Source organism: Paroedura picta, chromosome 8 (genome assembly GCF_049243985.1).
Source record: "Paroedura picta isolate Pp20150507F chromosome 8, Ppicta_v3.0, whole genome shotgun sequence".
Taxonomy (NCBI): Eukaryota; Metazoa; Chordata; class Lepidosauria; order Squamata; family Gekkonidae; genus Paroedura; species Paroedura picta.
Window position 1 is genome coordinate 46,267,622 of NC_135376.1, and position 17,649 is coordinate 46,285,270.

The following is a 17,649-nucleotide window of genomic DNA, read 5'->3' on the forward strand; positions in this document are numbered from 1 at the left end:
TTACGAGGAATAAATATAGCTGTCTCACTTTTGTAGAATTGAAGCATGTAGAAACCAAGTATTGAAGCCCTTTAAGAGGTCTATTAAAGCCCAGGTGCACTGGTCCTTTATAGGGAGAACAACCATTGATTACTTACTGTGAATGGTCCTTTTCCTTTTGAGTCAGGTTTATTTTATTATTAATACTTGATTATTAGACTCTAGAATAAAGAAGTAGCCATGAAAGAAAAACATGTATACTGTAGCATTACTCTACTAAGACTTGTGCTTAGCAGCAGGATACACTTTCCATTTTCACAGCATCAAATTTAGATTAGGAATATTTTCAGGGGGCCCATCAGCCATTCTCAGACAGCATAGTCAGGCCTGCTTATCTAGTGCACAAAGACTGTAAGTCTGAAGGAAATGACAGAAATAGATACATTTGTTTCCAAAACACAACCTTTTGGTCTAGAAAAAAGTTACCTGTCTCTTGGGAAGGATGAGAAAGCTCCCATCTACCCTATCAGTCTGGGTTTAAGCCCCCATATTCTTTGCTTCAGACTGGCTCTCATTGCTTATCATTCACAAGAAAAACATTCCAACATATGTATGTTACCATCAGAAAAGATGAAGAGATGGATGTCTTTTGCACTATCTTTATTTATAGGAAAATAAAGATGAACAAAAATAAGATGGGAAAGTCTTTAAATACTCTGGGAAGAATGGAAAATGGGTGGCTTGCATTGTCCCCAGGGTTCTGGAGATTTTCTCATGAACAGCTTGTAGGAACTACTCCATAGTTCTTTCCACTGAGTTGAAGCAATACTTGTATATGTGAAATATCTTTTTACTCCTATATTTGTTTTTACCAATCTGGCGGTCCCCCTTTTTATAGAAAATGAGCTGGTAGTATACATTGGAACAGTCAAAATTCTTAGGCATTGTTTTCTGTCTTGGTACTACAAGACAGCATACATAGGGTTGAGACTAAAATAAGTAAATGGAATACTGAAATGGGCCTCCCTCCCCTTCTCTCCCCTTTCCTACTATGGGAAACTAGAACTGGGATTAATTCAATGTTAACTCTACTAATTAACTGTTGGCACCCTTACTCCTACCTGCATTGACAATTATCCACCGGTATTTTAGCTTAGCATGAGTTTTATAGTGTCAACTGTCCCAAAGCCTGTTCACAGAGAGGGGCAGTCTAGAAATTAAATAAATAAATAGATAGATAAATAATATTTATTGCTCAGTTTTTTGAACATTTCCATTGTCTGCCTGGCCTTTGATGGATAGGAGAACTAGTGCTTTTTCTCATTTGAATACGAAAGATACCATGCACTAATTCTTTAGATGTGTTGCACGTGTTTTGTCATGGCTTCTATCTAAAGTGTGTTTCTCTCAAACTCTTTCAGCCTGTTACCCTTTCAGCTTTAGTTGACCTTCTAGGGCAGTGGATCAGTCAGTACCGGGCTGCGGCTCATCCTCGTCCTCCTGCCCAGCTGCTGCCTCGGGGGCTGCCCTGCCATTCTGCCACCAGCTCACCTTTGGTGCCCTCCAGCGGCTGGTATGGCTGGGGCTCCCCCTTGGCGTGGCACTGTGCAGCTGCTACTGGCAAGGCCCCCCAGCAGGTAGCAGGAAGTCAGGGGTGCTGGCAGAAAGCAAGTGGAACAGGGGCTCAGGCGACGGCATCCCTCAGCAAAAGACTACCCCCCGGGCCTCAGTAAAATTGTTAAGCGTTGATGGGTCCCCGGTGATAAAAAGGTTGGGGACCACTGTTCTAGGGCATAACACTGCAGAAATCTTTGAATGTTGTATGCATAGAAAACTACCATTCCAGGGACAAGATCAAACTGGAGCTCTTAAGAAGTTTTCTGCTAGATCAGACCAGCAGTCTATATAGTTCAGCATCCTTCCTCACACAGTGAAGAAGGGGGAGTGGAAGGAGGTTCTTATATACCACTTTTCTCTATCCAAAGGAATCTCAAAGCGGCTTACAGGCTCCTTCTCTTTCCTCTCCCCACAACAGATACCCTGTGAGGTGGATGAGGCTGAGAGACCCCTGATATTACTGGTTGGTCAGAACAGCTTTCTCAGTGCTGTGGCAAGCCCATGGTCACCCAGCTGGTTGCATGTGGGGGGAGCACGGAATCAAACCTGGCTCGCCAGATTAGAAGTCTGTGATAATTAGTCCAGAAAGTCTTGTAGCATCTTAAGGCATAACAAATCTATTGAAGCTTTACAGTTAATACATTTCTAAATTTTAAAGAATCTCACATTTCAAATCTTATGGCTATCCTTATCCATGGCTCCTCTATATATTTGCGAAACAGCCTGGGGGGTGGAACGTGTCCAGCTGTCCAAGTTGGAATAGGGCCAATCAGGGTGCAGCCTGGCTGTACCCTGATTGGCCCTGTGCCTGCAGCTCCTGCCCTCTGTCCCTGGACTCTAGCCTGTTTGCTTTCAGACATGACTCAGTGCCTGGAGCCAGCAGCAGGTAAGGGGAGAGGGCCCTGGGCAAAGGATCATGTTGGAGGGCCTGCTAGCGAGGGCCTCCTGGCCTGCTGACCGCCTGCCAAGGAGCTCTGTCCCAGGACTGCTAATGAACTGGCCAGCCCCCGCCCACCCCACTTGATCCGGCTGCAAGCTGCAACCCAAAGCCACCTTAAGCTTCCTGGCTGGGGGCCACGGGAGGGGACCCTTTCAAAGCCCGTTCTTAGGAATGGGCTTTGAAGCTAGTATTTATCATAATATGTAGTTCAGTCCTGTGCAATTACTTTCAGTCTAAGTCAACTGAAATAACGAAAAGGTAAAGATATCCCCTGTGCAAGCACCGGGTCATGTCTGACCCTTGGGGTGACGCCCTCCAGCGTTTTCATGGCAGACTCAATATGGGGTGGTTTGCCAGTGCCTTCCCCAGTCATTACTGTTTACCCCCCAGCAAGCTGGGTACTCATTTTACCGACCTCGGAAGGATGGAAGGCTGAGTCGACCTTGAGCCGGCTGCTGGGACTGAACTCCCAGCCTCATGGTCAGAGCTTCAGACAGCATGTCGGCTGCCTTACCACCCTGTGTCACAAGAGGCTGAAATAACTAGAGTGGAGTAAATCTATATAGGGTAACTGAAGTGGTACACCAAATTATATTTTATATATAAAAGGTGTGTAATTTTATATAAAGTGCACATAACAAGAGACACAGTCTTTCTTAAGCTAAGCATTTTTAAATCCCAACTATCCAGAAAAGGAAACCACATATACTTAACTTGCCCAGTGAAATTGCTGGGAGAATTACCATGGAATCTTAACCATGTTTACTTAGAAGTAAGCCTCATTGAATTCAGTGGCATATACTCATGGGTAAATATGCATAATCTTAAAGTAGCACTGTTTTGCCTGCAATCTCCTGGGCTGCACAAAAGATAAATGCAAGGTGGATAATTTATCCACATGCCATCCTCCGAGAGACTTGCTGTCACTGAACTTTTTTTCCTGCCATGTATCCCCAAGATCTCTTTATTTGGCCTCCAAAGTCTCTTCCTTTCTATCTTTCTTCAGCTGAGGCAATAGGATTTCTCCAGGCAGTTTTTTGATGAGTTTTGACATAGAAATATCGTTTATTTTAAGAAAAGTCATAGGAAAGTTTCCTGCTCCCTCTGCTGGCTATACCCCTGTGATGTTTCTAATAGCTTCTGATGGCTGATAAGCAAAGAATGTCTTGTGCAAGTGTGGAAGTACTAACTTGTTAGTGCCAAGGAGAAAAATCCATATCTGCAGTCTAGTAAACAACCAGATTTGTGGAGAAAAATATCTTCTGAAGGCCATGTAGGAAAGTTTTCTAGACCCTGAATCTCTCTTGTATTGTGTATTTATCTTGCAAAATTTTATCTCTGTTGTTCTTGCTTTGCTAGTCAAAATACCAGAAAACTTTCCCCTAGACCCAATATTTTTCTTTGGAAAAATTGGTTGTTTACCCTTCTTGTTTTATTCATTGTCACTATTTTTCTCCCATTCTGGTTCTGGTTGTAGTTTCTTGAAAAGGATGTGGCAGAGTTAGAAAAAGTACTGAAGAGGGCATCCAAGATGATTAAGGGTCTGTAAGAAACTGCTAAAGTGTCTTGGACTTTTCATTCCAGAAAAAAAAAGATGGTTGGGAAGGCATGACAGATTTATAAAATTATGCCTGGATAAAGAGAGCTTTTTCTTCTCCCATAAAACTAAGGCTCAGTGGCCACTAAAGATGTTGATGGGCAATAGATTCAGGACAAACAAAAGGAATTTTTTTTTCACTCAATGAGTAATTAAGTTGTGGAATTCAATGCCTGCAAAAGTAATTATGGCCACAGGTGTAGATGGCTTTAAAAGTGGATTCGATGGATTTATGGAGGACAAGTCCATACTTGGCTATTAGCCATGCATGGGGAGTTAAGGAAATAGCCATACACAGAGGCAGCAAACCTCTGATTATCATGGCTAGGAGGCAGCACCAGGGAAGGCCTCTTTTTATATGCCCTGCTTGTTGGCCTACCAGGGCAGCTGGTTGGCTGTTGTGTGAAACAGTGGGCTAGACTAGAAGGACTGCAGGGTTCTGATGTTAATTTCTGGCCTGGGTTGTCTATATTTGAATGTTTACATTTTTAATGATTTCTTAGAGATAATATAAATGTGAATGCACAACCATCTTGTTGGACAGATTCTTTGTCCTACATAGATTTTAGGTTGTCCTTGGTTGACTTAAGAAGCCTTGCAAGCTTTTAAGATTGTAAGCCAGTGTTTAAAGGCTGTATTTTAATTCTCGGATTTCAAAAATTGAAACAAAGACATTCAAAATAAAAATGTTATGTTTTGAAAGCGCTCTGGGTGGGGATTGTGTATTCCAAAAATGAGCACCAAAAATATTTCGGCCACTAATAAAAATTAATGTCACACAGAATACAAAAAGATTTAATAACTAGGATGAGAGAAGTGCTTTTCTTTTTTTTAAGGATGACTTTATGACGTAATGAGTCATATATTACCTAGATCTGTTAAAACATGACACTAGTTCATTGATCCCAGAAGATTGCTGGATCAGTTGCCCTCTAATTATACTCTGGGAATGATTAAGAATGTCTCTGACTGACATCCTGGAATGAAAAGCCTTGGGCAATAAGGCGTCCATTAGTTTTCTCAGACTTCTAAGCATGTGAAAACAGTTTGTTGTTTTACTATAGAGCTCAATTCAGTTTGCATGTTGTCTCTAATTGGGCAAATGTCTTTGAATACAGAAGAACAGTTGTTTTTATACCCCACGTTTTACTACCCGAAGGAGTCTCTAAGCCGCTTACAATCGCCTTCCCTTCCTCTGCCCACAACAGACACCCTTTTGAGGTAGGTGAGGCTGAAAGAGCTCTGACAGAACTGCTCTGTGAGAACAGCTGTAATAGGACTGTGACTAGCCCAAGGACACTCAGCTGGCTGCATGTGAAGGAATGAGCAAATCAAACCCAGCTCTCCAAATTAGAGGCCTCTGCTCTTAACCACTATACCAGCTGGCTTGCATATATTACAGTAGTGTGTTATACATTTATAGAGTTTGGAAGATGGTTTGCAGTTCTAAATAGTTTGGCATTAAGTTTCATTGTATGTTTTAGATTATTCAGTGCTTAAAATATAATAGCTTCCAATTTTCAAAGTAAAAATAAACAGATATTCCAGAAGCATGGATGAGCTGGTGTTTATTAGTGTGTGTTGTGTGCATAGTTACTGTGAGCACAGATTAAGATTTCACATATGTGAAATTTGTGTGTGTATGTGTTTTACCACAGAATTTTATTTTTATTTCTTGGAACAGTATTATATATTTCCATATTCCATGTTTTTGATCTGTCAGGAATTGAGACCTACTAAAAAAGCCCCGCTTGTTCTTTTTTGGAGTTATGATTGAAGTTTGCCGAGAATAATACATTTTTAGTACTTGTCCCAATTCTGTGGGATGCCCTTCAGCAAGATCTTTTTACTGTTTAATCAATTTTCCTTCACAAATAGATTTGTTTAGGCCTTTGGATGAATTTTCTAATTATTTAAAATCATTTTGTCTCTCTACTCCTATGTGTTGTTATCTTTAATTTTTGACTGCTAGCATAGCTTTAAGTTGTTTTATTGTAATGTAGATTTGTGTTTTCACAAACTAGTATAAATTAGTAAATTAAGGTCAAAAGTTGATAAATAAATGAAATAACCACCTCTCAAGCTACCATGTTGAATATAGTTTGTTCTTGAAATTTGATATATTTTCTAGGAGACTAGATAGCTACTTGTGACTTCATGTTTGCAGGAGACTGTCATCTTGAAAAGCAGAGATGAATTTTTTCTCCATTTGGTCTGCAAACTGGTTTTTACCATCATGTTTCTACCAATGATCAAGTAGACGAGGCAGTAGAGTGGGCACTCAATGACTTGCCACTTCTGTCTGTGGAAGGCTCCCAAAAATTTCCTCTCTCCTCTGGTCAAGCACAAAGAGTTTAAAATTCTGTAACTTTATTACCTTGGTCATATGCTTCACTAAAGATTCATTTAGTTTCTCTGTTTCCTTTGGAACTTCAAGACCACAAATAGCAGACGGTCCTACCCATGCTTCTGAGCTGCTGTAAGATGCAATCCGGATAATTAAATCCCATGTTGGGTACCAGAAAACTGCAGGTATATCTGCGGAGGAAATCCAGAGATGGATCCACACGGAGCCTGCACGTCTTGGACTAAGACTTCTGTTCTGGCCTATGCCAGAGTTTTAAAGGAATCCTGAATATCAATAACTTATGTAGGTGTTCCAGACTCCAAGTAGTAAATGGAAATGTCCCTTGTTATGGGGGTCTCATTTGTCTGAAAGACCGTAGACCTTGTATAAACATTCAAAGCACAGTATAGTGCATTCTACTGCATAACTACAGGAACAGCTCCCATGACAATGTTGTTGAAGCCAATCACAGATCCTGTCTTTGTACTCCTTTTTACTATAATCATGAAGAACTTTGATTCAAAGAATCCACTCTTTGAGATTCCTGAGAGATCAGAATCCTAACTGCTAGGTTCTGAGGAATTCCTAAGACCAGGACGGCCAACAATACACCTTCTTTACAGGCGGCCCCAGGGTAGAGAAGCCCAGCACAAGAGGCAGCGCTGCTCATGGTACTTTGCCAATGGTAAGCTGAGTTATGCTGTGTTGTGTTATGTTCTGTAATTGTCATGAATGCCATCTTGGCCGTACTGTTGTTGAGGGTACTAGAAATATTATGCAATATGTAGTGCATGACTTTGGGGGTATAATAATCAAAAGGGAGGGAGGAATGTGTTATTGGAATTCCCTATTTAATTTTAATATTTGATATTCTGTCATACTGGTATGTTCTCACCAGTATTTGTTCATGCTGCCGTGTTTCAGTTGCCCACTCATCTGTTCTTGCCTCGTTTCTCCACTTTAATTTCTAATGATTTATAGTTCTCTCTCCCTCCCTTCTCCTACTTTCCCATTTATTCATTTCCATCTACTGGGACAAGTGTAAATATAAGTTGTAGAATGGCTTCCTTATAATCCAGTCCTAAGCAGAGTTGACTTCAGTGGATTTAGAATGATGTAACTGATTCAGATTGCACTGTTAGTCACCTGCTTGCTGTGATCACTTCTCTTCCTCTGTTGTTCTTGTTTTTCATGGATGACTGAGATAACTGTACATAGGTATTTATTGTCTTGGGTCACCTACCCTATTCTCTGCTTTTTTTCAGTGATGTGGCTGGCCTGGAATTGCAAAGGAAGAGAAAGAAAAGGTAGAGGACAGAAATTGCATGTGATCTGTTGTCTCCAGAAGTGCAGCACATAATACCATATGCCAAAGAATTCCTTCTGCCTGAATTAGAATGAAACAATGGAACTTGAGTGCCAGAGTTGTATTAAACAGGACTACAGTTTCCAGTTTCCAGTTCATGCGCAAGATGAAACAAAGCTACCAAGTTGTGCACAAGTTCTTCAGAGGTTCAAAATGGGATGACATCCTATTTGAAACAGCTGGCATTGGTTGTTCACCCTACTGCACCATGAAGATTAAGGTTTCACTTGGAATAAAAACCAATCCTGAAATCATAGTAGTAATAAAGAGTGATACAAAAAGAGAAATATAGGTTGGGTAACCAACCACTATTAATACTAAACAAGTTGTAGTGTAATAGTGAGTTTATTAATGGCAACAATTTCTGTTTTTGTTGTCACAGTATCAGTAATTAATTCCATATAATTCAGTAGATTGAGAACCTACAAATAGTGAAAGTTGCACTAAAATAGTGAGATTTTGTACCGCTGAAAAGTAACCTTGTTCATTTGTTCTTGTTGTATTATATCTGCAAGGATAAAAATGCTGTGTCAGTTTGGAACATTCTTCAATCATTGTGCTTGTTTGATGAACAAAATGTATTGTGATGTTGCAAAGAAAAAGTTGTTAATGTAAAAGAAAAAGGAAAACATCAAAAATAGGCATGCTTTAAAATGGTGCTTTATGGACAGCCAAGATCAAACATCAAAAGGATGTGTTTTTTTGTGAATTAGAATGTGAAGGCCTCATACATTTTGATAAATAGGCCACAACTGAAAATCTCAACTGAATATAATCTAAGCTATTATATTGCAGTAGATTTTGTTGATCTTCTGATAAGATAGTATGTTGTGTAACATTAAGGCTTTTTTGTTGGTTCTGGCCCCATACTGCTTCATTTAATCCCATGATTTCTGTATATTTTCTTGTGTTTTTAGTTTTCACCTTATTCTCCACTCCTTTTTTCTGGTTCTTTTGGGACCACTTTTGCCCAATGAAATGGATTTTGTGTCATCATGGTGCCTCATGGTATAATGTTTGGTTCAGTTTTGTTTGTTCTGCCTACTCCAATCCACCAAATGTTTTGCTAGTTGGACTTTCACCATCAATCCATGCCCTTTACTTTCCCCCATCCCTCTCCACCCTGAAAAATGTCTGGGTTAATTTTTTATTATTCTTTTTAAATGCAGCTTTTGTAGAGATTTCCCCAGTATGTCATTAACACCTGTAAAGAACTTTTGATGGGAGTGATGTAGGGGAACAGTGAGGGGTAGAAGGATCCTGGTGCTTGTAGATTGATTGCTAAGAAAACCAGGAATGTCAAGCATGTGGAAAAGCCCAGTAGTCTGTTAATTTATATACTTCAATTATTTATGTGCTATTGTTAGTATAATGAATGATGTATGGAATTACATTATTTTGCATAAATTGTATTATAGCCCTCCTTGCAAATTATAGACTGATTTCTCAAATAAACTTGAGTATTTCTGTTTACAAGAAGCATGGATAAATTAGTGCTCCATTATTCCAGGAGTCAGCGATATGAAGAGTCCTGAAATCCTAGTACAGGTATCTTCTACACAGGGTTGCCTGGTCTGGATTGGGAAATTCCTGTAGATTTTGGGAGTGAAGCCAGGAGTGCGTGGGATTTGGGACAAGGAGGGTGTCAGTGGAGTATGATACTATGGAGTCCATTCTTCAAAGCAGCCATTTTGTTCAGGGGAACTGATATTTATTATCTGGAGATAAAACTGGGATATTCCTACTTCTACAACTTGATACAGTTTGAAAAGTTCATTTGATCAAAGCTCTTCAAAGAAACATACATTCATTCATTCAATTAGTGTGCATAGCGATATTCTGCTAATTAGAATAAGACTATACTGTTAAGCAAGAGAATGGATTATATCTACTTATGAAATCATTTTCTGAGCCATGTTCTGTTAGGCCTATTATGCACGGCTGCTGAAATGGCGGCATGGAGAACGCGGAGAAGGAAGAAGCGAAGCAAACATCTAATGCACGGGACGGAACGCAATGGCGGCAAAACCCAGAGTATCCGACTATGCACGCGGGTACTCCAGAGCTGCTTCTGATTGCGCCCTGGTCCCAGGAACCTCCACTTTCTTCTGCATCTCGCTAACGCAGTTTTTTCAGCGGCATACGTTGACTCTGTGCCCGGTTGCCGCCTGCAGCATGCATAGTTGGTGTTTTTAGCCGCCGCCATTCCACCCCGAATGCGGACCTTCCATTCCGTGCATAATGGGCCTTACTGATTACTAATTTCAGTTATGGGCAACTTGTGCCATTGTTAACTTTGCCAAATCAGCACTAGACCTTGTAGGAAAGGGCACTCTCTTGATAGGATACCATGGAACTGAAAGTAGTATTTGCATTCTTTTGAAGATTCCAGCTTTCTTGATGAAATGCACTTCCTAAAAACTCTTGCTTATGCATACCATGATTTTTTGTCCCTCAAAGAGGGAAATTAGACACTCCTGCGTACAAGACATCATGATTTGGTCATAATGTACTACACTAGAAAATGCATAAAGAAAAGGAAAAGCAGACTTTTAGCAATTCACGTGAGAACTTTAAAATTATTTAAAACACATTTAGCCTTAAATATCAGCAGTATTTGACCCCTTACCTGTTGTTTCATGGTGAGGCTGATGATATCTGCAACCTAGATTCTTGGTACTTCCATGTCTTCACTGGATACATTAATAATAATCAAAAACCCTACTTTTCTCTTTAAATTTCTCCCCCTCTACCTGTGAATAGCTAAGTAATTCTCACACTCAAAAATTATGAACCTAAAGTATGAGCTCTTCCCTCCTGGAAATAATAAAAAGGAAAGAAAGAAGACATGGAAGTTAATGGGTGACACATTGACTAGATGGCTAATGTATACAGTAAACTAAAACAATAAATGCAAAGAGAGATTCGTGGTCTGAAGTAGCAGAACAAAGTTTGAGTCCAGTGGTCCTTTAAAGGCAATGAAGTTTTATTCATGAAAGCTTATACCTTGAAGAAAACTTTGTTGGTTTCAACAAATGCAAAGGTTATTAAAATGGAATTTTCCAATATTAAATACCATTACATACCCTACAGCCCTTTTTAGTCTGCTGACAAAAGATCATTATTGTTTGGATGTGATTATTTTATAAAGAGCATTTAGATTTTATATAAATATTTATATCCTGCTTTTCTCCTCATTGTGGATACAAAGTAACATTAAAAACAGAAATATAATTAAACGATCAATAGAACACCAGGGCTTGTCCAAACTTTGTCTGGGCAGTTAGTTCATTGAAGGCCATGAAACTTGAACCACAGACTAAAAGCTGGGTGGACCTGAATATGCAGAGAAAGGAAGACAGATGTTCAGCCTTGATCTTCTACTGCTGCCAAACATGTTTATGCTTCTCAGTGATCCCTACATACTCTAGCTAATGCCAGTTACAGTTGCAAAGCTCCTAACAGACTTGACTGAGGACTTCTGATGTTGAAGTGGAGATTAATAGCATGATTATTACTACAAGAACGTAATTATGATTTGAGAAAAGTATATTACTATGTGCATATTTAAAAGACTGGGGAAGGCACTGGCAAACCACCCCGTATTGAGTCTGCCATGAAAACGTTGGAGGGCGTCACCCCAAGGGTCAGACATGACTCGGTGCTTGCACAGGGGATACCTTTACCTTTACCTTTATTTAAAAGACAAATAATTGTTCAAATAATCGTTGTCAAATAATTGTTTATATTGTAAAACAAGGTCCCTTCAAAAGAAGTCTTGTTGGCCTAGCCAAGTATTTAAAATATGTCCATCTGCATCTAAACGAATAGCTCCAAGACAATCAGATTATGCAGTAGTTACTTTGGTGAGAATATCGTGTAAGTGGAATGGAAACTTCATTTTGAGTCTAATATTAGACCTTGCTTTGGAAAATTCCTTTTAAATGATCACAAGCTGGGAATAGCAAAAGAATTTAGCTTTCAACAGACAGCATTCACAAAGAATTTGTTTTTAACTGCTTATGTTGGGTCCCTGGGAAAGCAGATGTGAAGTTTACCGAGCTGAATTGGTTTGACCTGATGCAGTGTTTATGTTGGTTGTTGATAAGGTCCCCTCCCTGGTCTAATTTTTCCAAGATATCTTCATTCTTTGTGCATGAGTTAGCTTGGGTAGGATAATTTGAATTCTTGTAAGTTTAGTAAATATATTCATGTACCAAATTGTTACTGCCTATAAAGGAATCTAAGCAAGCAGGCAATTTGTTCTAACTACTATTTGGAGTATGGATGTGCTGAATAGTAATCTTGAAGCCTAAGGTTATTTACTCAAACGTAGATTCAGTGGGACTTGTGTCCACATATGCATAGGATTGCAGCCTTAAAGAGCATGAAATGGATTAGGTTAGTACACAGTGTGTTCCTGAACTTCTAGGAAATTCTGTCAGGTCTTAGTTATATTTTGCAAAGTTGGTTAGTAGCGCCTTGATTAATTCTGTTATTAGAGGTGAAAGCAATTTACTGCATTCTAACAAGGAAGCTCCTGATTAATTTGGGTATACTAGTGGCCATAGAAATGGCACATGTGTATGTAATTTTTAAATAGAAATTATTATTCTCAAAAGTATTTCTATTGTAAAACATTTGACTTTAAAATGAACAGTGGCATTTAATTTATGACATACCTTTATTTAAAATGAAATCATTATGACATAATCAGCTATATAGAATAAGTCTAATAAAAATATTGCCTGATTGTGGGACATCCAATCTTCACCCATGTCGGTTAATCATCAACAGCATGCTGGTTATCATCTGTGAACTCATAAAGGAAGCTGGAGCTTCTCTAGAACTCATCTGATTGAATCTTTCTTTTTTCTACTGTAGCATCAGTGGTTCAGCTGTCACAGTTTCTTTATGGTAGAGCTGTGGTACATAACCCCATCCTTTGATTCGTGGTGTTAACTCATTTCAGAAGTTTTTAACATTTTTCTGCCTCATCATAGAAAGGACTGAAAATCCTGTTGAAACTGGAGGAGTGAAGAATGCTAGTGAAGGTTATGTTGAAGGAAAAGGGAGGGATGCTTGAATAATACAAGGCAATGGGTTCGAATTGTGGAAATTGTGGAAGTATCTTGGTCCTTGTGATTGACTTCAATGAACTTAGAAAAGTATCCTTCTGCTTAAATTGTGTTGTTAATCTACTAACAATAATGGCAGGCACATTCTTAGATATATTTTTTCAAATTGATATGTCCCTTTAAACATCTGCTATTGTACTGCAGGATACTGTGACATTCTGTAACATTTTGAGGGTAGCCAATCAGTTACTCTACTTTAATGTCTAATTTCTTGGTCTACTACTCTGTGCAGGTAAATCTCACTTGGCAATAGTACAACGGGTGAACAATGAAGGGGAAGGGGATCCTTTTTATGAAGTCTTGGGCATTGTTACCTTGGAAGATGTAATTGAAGAGATCATCAAGTCTGAGATTCTAGATGAAACAGATCTGTACAGTGAGTATTACTTTCCATGATTTTCCCCTGGGGAATTAGGAAGCCTCTCCTATATGGTTCAGATATGTTTATTTTTAAGATAAATTGGTTAAAGATTAAAATTGGCACCTCAAAACTCATCCCTGCACCATGACATGGAATCTTATAGAAACCTTTTTAATGCTATCATGCAGACTATGGGGCAACTAATGATCTAATCCACAAATGATCTAATCCTTGTCCCTTCCAGCCTGCTTTAGATAATAGATAATAGTGTTGAGTAAACTGAGAGCTCTTCCTAATATGCATAACCCTTTTGTTTTGTCCCACTTTTACTGCTATTTTTGCAGTAAGCCTGATTTTCCAGTGATAAAAATTTTTAAAAATTAAAATCTCCCTTTCAGACAACTTTCAGTTCTATGAAAAAAGGCTATCATTTGTTTTAGGGAGTAGAGAGAGGAGAAAGCTGTCCCTTCTGCCCCACCTTTCATAACAGTTCCCACTTTCTGCCCATCCCACTTGGCTGAAAATAAAGAGCATATAACCAGGTTCACTCTTGTTAGTATGATCTCTTCTTCCTCACCCCAAAAATTTGAAAAGGAAGGAAGAAACGAGGCCTGTGTGGATAGACCAATACACGTGTAACAAGCACAGCAGGAGACTGTACTGAGTAGGGTTGGGCGTCTAAAGCGGTCATTCGCGCTCGAAGCAGCCAGCACCACGGCGTGGGGGGAGGGGAGGTGCGGGTGCCGGCTCTGCGCCCGTGTGTGTGTGCTTGCCAGAACACCAATGCCTGTGCCTCCCCTCCCCCCCCCTCCCCCCGTGCTACAGCGCTGGCTGCTTCAGGTGCAAATAGCTGCTTCAGACGCCGAAGCGCCCAATCCTAGTTACAGGGTAAAATACAAGCCTTGTGCTGGTTTAAGGACTCACCACTTTAATTCTTTAAGGCGCCACAAATTCCAGCAGATGAACATTGCTACACCACTGGAATCCATATGATTGCTGTATGCAATACATATGTATAGGCAGAGAACAAATTTATGCTTATCCAAGTAGACTCATGGATCCAATAGGTTTCCAGAATGCACTATGGGATCCAGTGTCCCTTGTAACTCAGTGGATGTGCTGATAGAGGACTGGTATAGCAGTCTATCTGAAGTTATAGAAGAGATTGCTCCCCAATGCCCTCTCTGCTTCCATCCCAAATCAGTTCTATGGTATACCTCAGAGTTTTGTGAACAGAAACAGGAACAGGTTTCACACTTATTTTTTCTGGGCAAGTTAGTTGAGTGTGCAGTCATAGAGCAGCTCCAGAGTTCTCCGGAAGAAGCATCAGTCTTTGATTTGTTCCAGGACCTTAAACACTTCTGCATGACCTGTAAAACAGAATTGTTCCACCAGGCCTATGGTTGAGGCCTAGAAGAAACATGAAAATTCTACCTGGCCTCTGTTTTAATCTGTCCAGAAATGTTATCTGATAATAATACTCATATTTTTCTATCCTCTCTTCCCTGATAAGAAAGGACATCAGACAACCAAATTAAAACTAAGATTTGTATTTAAACTGCTAAATTTTAATGTTGTAGATCTTTTATGTTGTTACCTGCCCAGAGGAGGTAAAATAAATACAGTTTTTGCTGGCGTATAAGACTACTTTCCCCCCCTGAAAAACATGCTTCCAAGTGGGGGGGGGGTCGTCTTATACGCCCGGTGCACTTCAGTTGGGATAGACTTAGCTGCCCATAGTGGCCCGTAATACTGTATTTTGAGTGGAAATGTTGGGGGAGTCGTCTTATACGCCCAGTCGTCTTATACGCCGGCAAATATGGTATTTATTTAGATACTTTAACCCCACTTTTCTCTCCAGTGAGGACCCAGGACCATTTAGAAGAATACAATTTAAATAAAAGCCAAAAACATAAGCTACACCTTGGGTTGGTTATGGCAAGCTCATCCAGAGCAGTGGGCTAAAAGCCAAGGGCCCAGATTCCTTTGCCTCTTGCCCTTCAGTCATGCCTAAAGGCTCACAATTCTGACTATTCATTATCCATCTTGTAGTGCAGCCCCACATTGGGGCTGCACAAGCAGAGGCCAACCATGAAAAGCTTTCTCTAGCTAAGCTCCTGTAGGGGGTGCTACCACCCTGACATGGTACACATGTGCGTGGCTTCCCACCAAAATATACACGTGATCAGAGGCGGAGCACCCCATACCCTCAGTTCCTTTTTTGCCGCCACAAAGAACAGTTGCCTCTTCATAAGCTCCTGTTTTTCTCCTATGGCCTCAAAGGCTATCTTTAAAAAGTGCTCCTGCTGTAAGGGTTAAAATCCTATGAAGGTATTTAATTTGTAACTATAGTGATGTTTTGTACAAGGCAACAGCCAGCTCTTTTCATTTACTTTAAATGGCTCTTAAAAAAAACTTCCTTGATTACAATATTGTTTGTGCAAACCATGTGCTAACAGTCCAAATGCTGAAGCCATTCTAAAAATGTTATGTTAGGAGTTTTGGGTGGCCCATTGTTACTCCCCTCTGCGGATGTCCTGCAATGCATATAGGCATTTTTTCCCTTACAGCATGCGGATGGCTTCTGTTTCCTAAGGAAAATGGGCAAACTGAAGATGGGTAGCTGTGCAGTGGAACAAGGTGTGATGTCCCTGGGAGCCCTTGCCTCATCTTATGTTCTTCAGCACCATCATAGTGGGAATATTTCAAATTCATTCTCTTTTATACTTTCAATAGAAACACCGAATATTCAGATGGCAAAAAAGGAAGACCACTACAGTTAGATGAATGGACCATTTCATAAATGCCTGATTTTCTTGTGAGATTCCAGTGGATAGCCATGTTGGTCTGAAGTAGCACAATAAAATTTGAGTCCAGTGGAACCTTTAAAACCCACAAAGATTTATTCAAGGCGTGAACTTTTGTGTTCATGTTGGAGGAAGTGTGCATGCACATGAAAGCTCACAACTTGAATAAATCTTTGTTGCTCTTAAAGGTGCCATTGGACTCAAATTTTGTTGATTTTCTTGTTGTACGACTGGATGCAGATCAAAACTACTCACAACTTATTGAATGTGTTGATGCCTCAGTGCTATTCCTCCTTCTAGATATCATCTCCCAGTGTTCTTACTGGGCTCTAATCTCTAACATTTCTTTCATTTTTCTATCCCCAGCTGACAACAAGACCAAAAAGAAAGTAGCCCACCGAGAGAGAAAGCAGGACTTCTCTGCCTTCAAACAGACAGACAGTGAAATGAAGGTTAAAATCTCACCACAGTTGCTCTTGGCAATGCATCGTTTCCTAGCAACAGGCATGTGTGGCTTATCACACTTTGATCACTCCAGGGTCCTACAGCTGGTTTGTTGATAGAATGGGGAGAAAGTGGATGGGGCAGTGCTGTCTGGCAGAGAGGCTGGTTTAGAGGGTGGTACAAAATCATTCATTGTCTTTTAAAAATTCTCTCCCCTGTTCAGTATTGGTGTGGGCCCCGACCCATTAACCAGATGTGCACCAGTAGCTTTAAAACTGAACCGAAAGGTTCAAGATCCACCCTGCATATGGAGATCCCTTCACAGTAAAGACCAAGCTGCAGGGATTTAAAAAATAAAATAAAGCAACTCTTGAAAGCTGCAAACAGATGCAAAGGAAAGCAGTGAATGATTCAGTCCTGTCACTGAAATAACTTTTTCCTCTCAGAATTAGCATGAAACATAGTTTTCCTCCATTGATTATGATAGGAAAAATGACCTTCAGTGAAAATATTAAGGCTCCTCCTCCCTTCCCTAACCCCTCTGACTGCAGCCTCCAGTGGGACTGGGGAATGTTATAGATTAGCCTGTGTAATGTACAGTATGTTTCTTACCTAGTAACCAATATCCTTAGAAGAAATAGATCATCACAAAAATAAAATAATTAAGGATTCTGTACTCTTAGATGTTTCAAAGAAAGCCACCTTTTGAAAGAGCTTGGAGATGCAAAAGTTAATATGGACATTTTTCCACAGGCTATACGTTATATTAGTTTTTATTCAGTCTACCTATAAACTGAACGGAGCATAATTTCTACTATTGCATATCACACTATACTGTCAAACAGAAATCAGCAAATGTCTGTAGTCTAATATTGCCCAGAAGGTTGACTTCTTGTTGATGATCATAGTTGTGAGTCTGTTGTTTTAAATCTGTCATAATGCAATTGATGTCATAGAATCATAGAAACATAGAGTTGGCAGGGGCCATACAGGCCATCTAGTCCAACCCCCTGCTCAATGCAGGATCAGCCGAAAGCATCCTAAAGCATCCCA

General features: G+C 39.9%; 1 protein-coding gene across 2 annotated transcripts in view; it reads left to right on the forward strand.

The window, feature by feature from the left end:
- The window catches only part of CNNM2 (cyclin and CBS domain divalent metal cation transport mediator 2), a 108,194-nt gene that overhangs the window by 70,968 nt on the left and 19,577 nt on the right, over positions 1-17,649 (forward strand). For both annotated transcript variants that reach the window (XM_077349587.1, XM_077349588.1), the window contains exons 2-3: positions 13,217-13,360; positions 16,519-16,656. In XM_077349587.1, coding sequence (XP_077205702.1) covers positions 13,217-13,360; positions 16,519-16,656 — 282 coding nt within the window. The remainder of the gene's footprint in view (positions 1-13,216; positions 13,361-16,518; positions 16,657-17,649) is intronic.